Below are 10,412 nucleotides of genomic sequence, written 5' to 3'. Positions count from 1 at the left end.
TCACTGCGGGAAGACCATTCGTAGCAGGAACAGGGAACGCTGGAGTTGCTGGTTGCTTACGAAGTGCAACACGGGACCAAGCGTGTACTGCAGATAAAAGAGAAGTATTTGATAAGAAAAACCGATTTAAGGCTCACAACACCGTTACACGTAGGTCACTAGCAGCACTGATATCAGCGCGGCCATGTCAGAGGACAATTGACACGCCGAAAACTATTCTTTTTACCTAATTTGGTTACCACTACCACCAACCATGTCGTTAAGCGCTTGAAATATTATATTGTATGGCATCGGGGACATCATGTGCAAGGCCACTCGAAAGCGCCACTCGAAGTAAGAGCCACTCGAAAGTGCCTACAAGTCAAAGGTTTTCTCCTCTATTCGATTTGCATTTCTGCAACTACGCTGCGTCGCACGCAACCGTGCGCACACGCACACACACGCACGCCCATGGCCTTCAAAAGTACATAACGAAGCTATGTAAGCACTCCAACACTTCTTTGAGGACGCCGGAATTTTTACTATTATTGGCTCTACTGCGTCTTGTGTAATTATGTCGCATTCGTGCATCTGAAACCCGTGCGCGCCAGTCATCCACAAACTTTGTTTCAATTAGAAGTTTTCCAAAGAGACTCACTCTTAGTGTGTTAGACCCTGTTTAAGGTATTTAAGTATTACCTAATGCAGGCATTCCAACCCCCTTTTTTTACAATATACTATTAATCACGCGAAAAGGAGTAGCCGTTGCCAGGAAACAGCAACAATTAAGTCCTGTGTTTAACCACAGTCGGTTTGAATGTGTAAACCGGTTTCGTACGAGAAAGCGGCGATAAGGGGACGCTATTTACTATGTTGTTACTTCTTATTTATTACCATTCTCTACTTCATGGAACGAGAATCAGGATAAATTAGCCCGAATTGTTCTCCCTCGTGGGTTGCTCTTCAGTGGCCTCTAAGAGATCTCAAAGACAAAGTCAGATGTTGTATGACCCTGTATATGTGCAAAACCCTTTTCAAAAACCTTGGCGCTCCGACACTCCGGCTGACCCAAGAGCATGCACTCGGACTTCAAGCGAAGCTTGTTATAAGGTACAGATTTCGGTGGCGTCCGCATACGCAAAAAAACTATCATCATCAGCAATGGCTCGAGCGTCGTCGTCTTCTTCCACAGCCATGGGACGCTGGCGCCCCTCGGCGCAACCGCGGAACGCGCTCGTGCTATAGCTCCCGCGTTCGTCGTCGTCGTCTTCTTCCACAGCTGGCTCCGTTGCCGCTTGACATTCAAGCGTAGAATTTCACTTCTCTTCTGTCGTCGTATTAGGGGGGGGGGGGGGGGGGGCGTTTACGGGGGTATGAGCCATTGCTTAAGGGGGGTTTGAGCCATTCATTGTGTTACGTGACGGCCAGATTTAATTTTGAAGCAATTTCATTTTGCAGAATCGCAAGCGACAATGGCGGGTGGATGCTGCTAACCGCGCCACTGAGCAAACTCGAGACATCGAACACAAGCGTTTGTGGGTCGGCAACAACTTGTCCCTCATAAGTGTGATCCGCTCCGACGAACAGCGGCACAAGTATGAATGCATGAAGAGATTCTAAAGCAGAATGAAGAACAAAGGCGAATTCCAGCAACATAAAGGTGATGGCAAAGGGGCTGGTGAGGTATACAAAGGGACAAGCTTCGCTAATCATCCATCTTCACGCAGTGGAAAAGCCGACGAATTTTTCATGTGCCCCTTGATAAAACTGCCTTCTCACTTTATAGAGAAAAAGCGCTTGCTGTGCCCTCGTGTGCACAACATTATTTACTTGCTTGCTAACTATGCGACACCGGCCGTGATATCACGCTCTAGGGTAGCGCTCCGCGCACATGCTATATCGCGTACTAACGTGGCAACGGGAGATCATTTTTTTGTAGCTAACGTCACATAAAGCCTCATAGCCACAAGCCGCTCGGACCTGTTTAGGAATTGGCGAGCGATAAAAGAGCAGTAAGAGAGAGAGAACAGATGAAAGACCACTAGGAAAAGGGCAGTAGAGGTTTGCAACGTCAGAACAACCGCCAGTTTGAATGTGTAAACCGGTTTCGCATGCGTAAAATTGATAAAAAGAGAGAGACAGAAAGAGAAGGAAAGACAGGGAGGTGAGTCAGTGTAAGTACCAGCTCGCTATATACTCTGTGCTGGAGAAAGGGGTAAAGGGAATAAACGTGAAATTGATAAAACTGTGTGTTCACTCTATATAGCAAATCCGCGCATCGCTCCTGTGCACACAACACTGTTCCCCTGGTTGCTAACTGCCATTGAAGACGTGATGTCCCGCTTTGGGGCAGCTGTCCGCGCATGCAGGGCAGAAAGGATTTGTTATACTACAGTGCTGCGGCTGCTTTTGTGCCACTGAATTCGAGTACCAAGCTAGTATGAAGGGGGGGGGGGGCTATGGCAAGATGGCGCTTGGAAAGGCACGGTTCGCGCCGTAGTGCCGCCGGCTCACCAATGCTCGTAGCACAATCAGTGCTGCGTAATGACGTCGCATTCGGTTCAATTGCAACAGCCGCAGTTCCCTGCCGTACAGCGGTGGCTCCTCTGCTGTTGTCGGTGCTCTTGCTCTAGGGGCACTGCGACGCTTTATACAAAATTTCCATGTCGCGTGTGATGATATTTGTGCCGTACTGGTACTACGCGCTACCCTTCAGTTGTCCTCAGTACTATACGAATTCTGATTTGACATTCTTAACAAAGAGTAGCCTAAAAAGAGAGGCTCTAAATCTGCATGACAGATGCATGACCATTGTGAGATGCTGTACGCTGAACATGTTTGCGCGTCGCACCTGTACATAGTTCAATCTATACTATTATCATCATCTGCACTCTCTCTCTTTCCCCTTTTCCCTTTCTCCTTCTACAGTAACACGGCGGTGAAAGAGTTCCTCAGGTTGACCTCTCTGCTATTTTCGCATTAAACACTTTTTTTTCTCTCACTCTGACTGTGCCCATACCTGAAAAAGGTAGCTGCGTCGGCGGAAGGATACCAGAACGTGCATGCGACACTGGGCGTCACCGCTGGACTCGAAGCGCAGCTCGAGGCGGGGACGCAGCCACGACTCGCTCTCTACGGCTACCTTCCGAAGGGGCACGTATTCCACCACGTGGTACGACGTGTGGAACTCGCCTGGAAAGTGTGACATAATCGCGATCGCTGTTTTCATTCAGTAAAAATTGCAATAATTTTCCAAAGTGTTCAACTCGTCCGCGGCGTCAATTTTTGCACAAATCCAAGGATACAGTAAAACAAGCGCCAAGACTCAGCGCTGATAACACGGCAATTGCGAGAGAAGGAAGCACTCTTGAGTAACACACGGTTGACATCGGTTGGACGATGTCAACTGCCGTAGCTTGTCTCGAGATTAGAATCGTCCAGCTTCTCCGCCACGCCAGACTACATGAACCGTGTGTAAGTGTATAGGGCAGGCTGCGTAAGTGTACGGGCAAAAGCTGCCAGTTATCACGATGCACTTAATTATTTCTGTAGTGACACTGCGGGAGCTGGGAATAAGACAACAATGTGTCGTAGGTTTCATCACATGCTGGCACCTGTAAAACACGAAAGTGCTCGACCGCAAATATTGGGGTGATATATTCATCGGGCCGACCGGGAGGAGAGTCAACAAGCGCCTCAGTTATCACCAATTAAATAATATTACGAATATATTAAGGTCACAAAACACTAGTATTTCCCAGTGCATTGCTGGAGATGCGCCCGCCGGCGGCAGTTCACGAACGTGCAAGCAAATTAGCTTTAGCTGAGCCTCACCTACCGTCCGCTCCACTCGCATTACGCGCTGAGGGACCACGGAGAACTAGTTTGATTTCGCACTTTCAAGTGTGTATCTCAAATAAGCGAACGCTGCGAGGCAGCTTGGCTGCAAAATGACAAAAAAAAATAAAACAAGTGGATACACCGTCACACTCCGCTCAATCAGCTCTGCAGCAGAGCGAGGTCAGTGTTCTGCCTTCCGCTGAGGGAGTGAGCATTCTCTGCGCACGCGCTAGAGTTACCGCTGAGCGACTGTGTCCAAATTGTTAAGATACGGCGGTCTGAGCGGTACGGACCATAAACGCTAAGCTATTAAATCTATCTAATATACCAGCACTGCTCGCCCGGTTGCAGAAGATATCATGAAAACGTTGTTCATAAAAAAAAGAATAAACCTAGGTGCGAGAGCCAGCCATCCGTTTCCCTCATTGACTGCTACGTGGTAATACTGTAGCGGACGAGGACTACTTTGCCTCTCAAACCAGAAGTTTTTGAGAAGATGGCTGTGTCCGCTGTGAGAGTCTGCTGTTTTAACAGCAAATGAGTCCAGAGCCGGAATAATTGCTGAACTCTGCTTACTTTTTTTCTGAGGTTCTTGGCTCTAGCAAGTGTCACTGCCATAATTTTTCACCAACACTGGATGAACAAAAAAATCCACAGCCCAGAGCCAACGTTTCGACAAGTAGCCTTGTCAATACGTTGACTCTAGATTGAGGCTTTTCTTGTTCGTCCACTGTTATTCGATACGTACATTATCCCAGGTGGTCAACGTTAATTAACAGTCCGCCATTACGGTGCCCTTCATAATCAGAACACGGTTTTCGTGCGTGAAAGTCCGGAATTTATTTTAAATAAATTTAAATAGTACGTCATTCTGTCATGGGGACAGCTGCTACTCGCCCACTGCTGACCAGTTGCACGAATATTTCCTTAGTTCACTATAACAGAACATCTGAATGTCTACAGCTCTTCAACGATTACTCTTCTGTCTCGTTTTCAAATGCCACCAGTATAGCATTATGAAAAAGCTAGGCATAATATTTGCTACCAATGCTGTTAGACGGACCAGTTCGTTTCTATATTCGTGAAACACGTTACCAGCACAAAATTGAACGAGACACAGAGATATGGTTGTGGTGTGTTGGTGTGTGCTTTGTGTGCCGTTTGATTTCCCGCTGGTCACTCACGTTTTACAAGATAACGTCCTTTGCACGCTCTATACCCATAGCATGGCCCAGTGGTTATGACATTTGCGTTCCGATGGAGCTAAGGCCTGCCGGTTATATGGCCGTTCTCCTTACAACTGTACTGAATATCGGTCTCGTAATGACGTGTTACCCCAGTAACAATGTCAGAGTGCCCATGAAGCGTGTTTTATAAAAATATTGCTATAAACGTTTTTTCACGCACGAAGCATCAAACCTATCATTCTTTATACTGAGGTAATATGAAAGAACACAAATAATACGGCTTATCTCACCTAAAAGGGGGAACTCGTAGGTAGCTCGGTATTGTTTTCCAACCGACATCTGCTTGCCATCGGCTTCGAGGACAGAGCTTACGAATGGCAGCCACTGCAAGAAGAGGGGATAGAGCATCTGAATAAATTAGGATTCGTCAAGTCGTAACTAAGTCTGACGCTGCTGAATAATCCGAATGAAAACGTATAAGGATGCGGCACCACAGTTGTATTATAATAGAGCACTGAATGAGGTTGGCGGTGGATGAGCTACTATCGTTGTCCGTATGGATGTGGTCTGGCTAATACGTTGCAGAACAATGAAAAGAAAAAGACAACAAATAGTGGTGCAAAACTGTCTTGCTGTGTTTTCAATATTCAGCTAAATGCACGGCTTAGCGGCGTTGCGCGCCGTCCTCCGCTTTGTGTGTCACACACCAACTATCACTATTATTCCTGCATCGCATGTGTGAAGTCTTAATAGTTATTACACCTCTGCTTTCCTTGGACTGAACTGTGTATCTGCAGTCTGCAGCAGCCGTCCTAAATTTGTCACTCCATCCCCCCCCCCCCGCCACTTCTTATTCCCGAGCTGCTTCCCTGCTTCCAACATCACTTGAACAGGCAGCTTCCTCGCCTCGTGGACGTACCCGCTTGACACATAGCAACATCGCAATGCCGTGTGTGATTGTGTCCAAGACTAATCCGCTAAAAACAAATTGGACGTTTCACAGCGTGAGCGGTTCATCCTAGGCAACCTTCGTGAGTTTGTTTTACATATTCGATTTCTGTTGCTGCGCGAACATTATCGCTTACACGCGCACTGAAAAACTTCCAGCATACGAACCACCAAATATGAAGGTCAGAGGAATCTGTAAAGCATGCTTCTCCTCAATACAAGACTTATAGTGGGGAAGCCAGTTTTTACGAGTGTTACTTCAGGCACCGCGTCGCAAGCCCGCGCCCGTGGGAGGCTTTAGAGGTGTGTCGCAAGCAGTTTGCCCATATCGTCAATTGTAAAAGTTCAGTTTTCAACAACTAAATGATATAATGACAAAGTACACCCGCCGCCGCACTTTACGACATATCGCGGGTTCGATCCCAAGCACGGCGACCGCATTTCGATGAGGACGAAATGCAAAAGCGCTCGTGTACTTGCACGAATATTCCCTTCGCCCAGTATAACTCTCCATGCCTAGGGCTCTCAACGCCCGTGACGTCAGCGAATATATCTTCTGTGGACTTGGGTTAGCAGTGCAGACGTATTCCTTCTACTAACCAAATCACGATGGCGTCATCATCATTCACTCGCATTCATCAAATCACGCCCCGTATGATTACATCGTGTTTCCCGGGGTAAATGGAAGCGGAGAAAGTTTTCGTTGGTTGATGACGCCCCACACCAATAAAGACAACCGAAACAATGCACATGATAACATTGGCGCGCCACTGTGCTTGGAATGCCAATGTGAGTGCGCCAAGATGATCGCAGTATGCTAGCAGTAAAAGCATCTTTTACTGACGACTGCCTAAAGACATTTATACTGTCCCGGGTAGTCACTTGCCTTGCTCATGTATTCGGAGGTGGTGACAAAGCGGTAGGCGTCACCCGCACTGGCCTTTAGCGTGATGACTTGTGAAGCAACCCAGCGGTCTTGCTCCACCTCGACTTGGTACAACACGGCGAGGCCCGCCAGGCACACCGCAAGGAATGACACCCAACCTTTGGCCTGCGTTCATAGACATACGGAGAACAAGAGAAAGAAAGGCGGAAATAGGTCTGGTCTTACTGAGGCTGCTAGCAACCTGAGTAAAACATTTTATTGAGGCATTTTGTAAGCCGAATGCGTCTTTGTGCATGTGCGTGCAAAGCAACATTCAATTCCATTCCAACAACCTGGGCTTGACCATCGTGCTTTATATTTGGTTCTCCTCGTCGTCAGAGAATTTGTGCAATAGTTCGACAGTATCATCACTTACGCAAGGATTCTGCAGGTGAGACTAGCGCAAATTGAGGTGAGGCTCGATGGCGGTCTAGGTTTAATTGTCCTGTTAAGCGCATGCATGTCGGTCGGTCTTGCATATGATAGAATGAGTTAGCACGTACAAAAGGAGGAAATAACAGTAATCGATGCTATTTCTGTTGTAAGCATATTTGCATATCTGCTTTACTTCGTATAAAGTGTACTTCCTTCCAAAGCTGATTATTTCCAGTTAGAACCTAAGTTACAATAACAAATTGGCATATGGTATGTGTGTAGGTGATTCCTGCTGTAACAGGAAAGTATGAAGCATTAACTAATGATAGCTAAAAACTAATACCTGATCACTCCCTTTCCCTACGAGTACAATTTTCTGTCTAATAAATAGCTGTACAACGCTCCTCGCGTAAAGTTCCGAAGTACGATTATGTAATATAGGTGTGCTTGCTTGGTTTCTCTCTTTCTTTCGTTCTTTCTTTCTTTCTTTCTTTTTTTCTGTCTTTCTATCTTTATTTCTTTCAGGACCTAATTTCTCGTGTCTAGACGCAGCGAGCTCGACCATCACATGACTAAGCTGTGTGGACAAATTAGCTTGTCACTGCATGGCGGGGCCCGCAACCGTGGCAAAAGAACTGACGGGGTGAACCAGTAGGCCTCTCGGCGCTGCGCACCACGGTACTGTTGTAAAGTTCGTATTGCGTTGTGGGCGATGTGGTGGCATTGAAGCTAACCCCGCAGACACCGTGCGCACCGCTGCAGCTTATAGGTTAAAATACCTTTTATAGAGGTCAAGTTTGTGAATAAATTACAGGTCGTTAGAACCATATGTATTACTTCTTTTCGCTCAAAAGTTATTCTCGCGGTATATTCATGCCAATTAGGCAATCCGTGATGCACTATTTCAATGCCGATGAGAATGTCTCTGACATTCTCACCGGCACTGCACAGATAGAGGTTTTAGAGGTACTATGCCTGTAGCCAACTTGGCTTCCCCTTTTAGCTGCTTCTTCTTCTACCACTACTCCAAACGTCTCTTGCTTATCTCGACCGCCGACCAGTTAGTGCTCCCTTCTGCTCTGAACCCCAGTTCTTCTGGAAGGTGAGGGTTATCTACGTTATTGGCTGGGCGAATACGTTCACATTGCACTACAATGTTCTCAGTCGTCTCCACGCATATACTGCAGTAGACAATTACCTCATCATGTTGCGAATATATGCGTCTGTATGTTTTTGTCCTTAGGCAGCCAGCTTGGGTCTTGCTTGCCGAAGCGTGCGAATTAGGCGACACCAACTAACTGCCAGTGCCCCTACCGTTCGCGAGGCGGAAGCAGACGCGGATGGATGGATGGATGGATGGATGGATGGATGGATGGATGGATGGATGGATGGATGGATGGATGGATGCTATGAGCGTCCCCTTTGAAACGGAGTGGTGTGTTGCACCACCAAGCTGTTCTTGCTTTTATATTGCCTAATGTCCTACCAATCTTTCTGAAAAAAAATTTTAAAAACGCACACAAAAAATGTCCACCATCCAACTTCCTGAACCACTATTGGAAACATTGTTCTTGTATGTGGTCTCCCTACTTTTCTGCCAGACGACCTCCAATCGCCTCTTGCTAATATCTATTGCGGACATGTTTACTTTCCCCTGCTATCCCTCAACCCAAGGGTTTCAAGGAGGCTAGAGGAGCCTAAACCGACAGCTGGGGAGTTATCTTCACATCCTAAGAAAACGTGCTTAGAAGTTGCCCTAGTTTTACCGCAGCAAACACATACTTCTTCCTTGGTGTACCTGACTTTACAACTACGCGTTCTAAGGTATCATGGTCTCGCTTATCATAAATTGTTTCTTTCCTGATTTTGTTTTTTTCTCCTAGGTAGTTACTCATAGCAGGTTTCTATTCCGTTGCCACCACCCATGAGATTACCTCAGCCTCTGACTTTGCCTTTGACGTTCTTTGTTGCCACTTGCTTACTATACCAGTCGCATTCTTGCTGGTAACGTTCGTAGTTCTTTTCCTCCACTGTGAGTCAATGTTTTTCCTGTACAAATACCTGACCACTCTCGCAACCAATTTGCTTTCTTTCATATTCCTCAGTGGTTCTTCAAAATCAATTTCAGTCTGACCGTCCATCACTTCTAAAAAAAAAAAATTACGCCATCCATGCACCCCGTACAGATGGTAAACCAGCGAAGCTGAATTGTGGGCCCCGGTGTTTATCACTGGGTTAATCACAATGGTTTGTTAAAGTCTTTCTCAAATATTGGTTAGGTCTTTGTCTAGCTCGGCCGCAGGAGCCGCTGGATCGGCCCGACATTGCCGCTTGCGCTCTGCATCGCGGGCCCGATCTTCTGCCGAGGCGTTGGCGTGACGCCGACGAGATCTCTCCCGCTCCTGCGCTCGGCGGCTCATACCCACATATCCAATGCGGGTATAAGCCACACGTGATTTCTTTCTTTCGTTCTTTCGTGTCCCTGGCTCATACCCGCATATACAATGCCGCTACGCGTCACACGTGATTTTATTATCGTTAGTAGTGACGTAACTGACGAGCATGGGATGGTAATGATGTCATTACCTATGAGCCATGTTAGTTATACATTCGTACCCTTCCATGCCAATTTTCGCATATACTAAGTGAACGAGACGCGAGTTTTCGATAGGTTTATTTCCACAGGTGGGTTTCTGTGGTCGCACCACGAGTGTTTTCGCCTAGGCATATAGAGCTTCACCATAAAATTGTCCAGCGCATTTCATCCTGCGCAGCTTCATTTCTAGTTTTCCAGTGACCGCCCAATGCGAGGCGTCCCACTAACCTTTGGTTCCCATTGAGTCCTGATTGTACTCCTGACTTCAAGCAAAAAACCGCATTTCCAAATGTAAGCCCTGGAACCATGACACCTTTCCACATACCCCGGAGCACCTTGTACCTATTGTATCCCCATAGCGCTCTGTGTTTCATTATCGCCGTATTTCTCTTCCCCCTTGCTATTATTTTTTTCCTGTGTCTCCAGATATCTATCGCCTTCGTTTATCCATATACGAAGGTATTTGCATTCTTTTACCCGAGGTATTTCCAGGCCCTGCATCAACACTGTCTCTTCACTGTTTTCCTTGAATACCACAAAACCTGATTTTTAATGCTAAATT

General features: G+C 46.7%; 1 protein-coding gene across 1 annotated transcript; it reads right to left on the bottom strand.

Annotated features, from left to right (window-relative positions):
- Positions 1-10,091, bottom strand: LOC119441519 (uncharacterized). Its single transcript, XM_049661094.1, has 6 exons — positions 10,079-10,091; positions 8,193-8,197; positions 6,841-7,005; positions 5,297-5,390; positions 3,032-3,171; positions 1-87 (listed from the first exon to the last, which is right to left on the bottom strand). The coding sequence occupies exons 1-6, from the start codon at positions 10,089-10,091 to the stop codon at positions 1-3; spliced, it is 504 nt and encodes a 167-aa protein (XP_049517051.1).
- Positions 10,092-10,412: the final 321 nt, after the last annotated feature.

This window comes from Dermacentor silvarum, chromosome 1 (genome assembly GCF_013339745.2).
Source record: "Dermacentor silvarum isolate Dsil-2018 chromosome 1, BIME_Dsil_1.4, whole genome shotgun sequence".
NCBI lineage: Eukaryota > Metazoa > Arthropoda > Arachnida > Ixodida > Ixodidae > Dermacentor > Dermacentor silvarum.
This window is presented reverse-complemented; position numbering and strand designations above follow the sequence as displayed.

What these genes read in the sequence shown, in the direction of transcription:
- LOC119441519 (XM_049661094.1), bottom strand. An exon ending in CTACGAGTTCCCCCTTTTAG is followed by an intron (nt 3,172 to 5,296) that starts GTGAGATAAGCC and finishes CACACTTTCCAG; the next exon opens with GCGAGTTCCACACGTCGTAC. An exon ending in AGTGTCGCATGCACGTTCTG is followed by an intron (nt 88 to 3,031) that starts GTATCCTTCCGC and finishes TTTTATCTGCAG; the next exon opens with TACACGCTTGGTCCCGTGTT.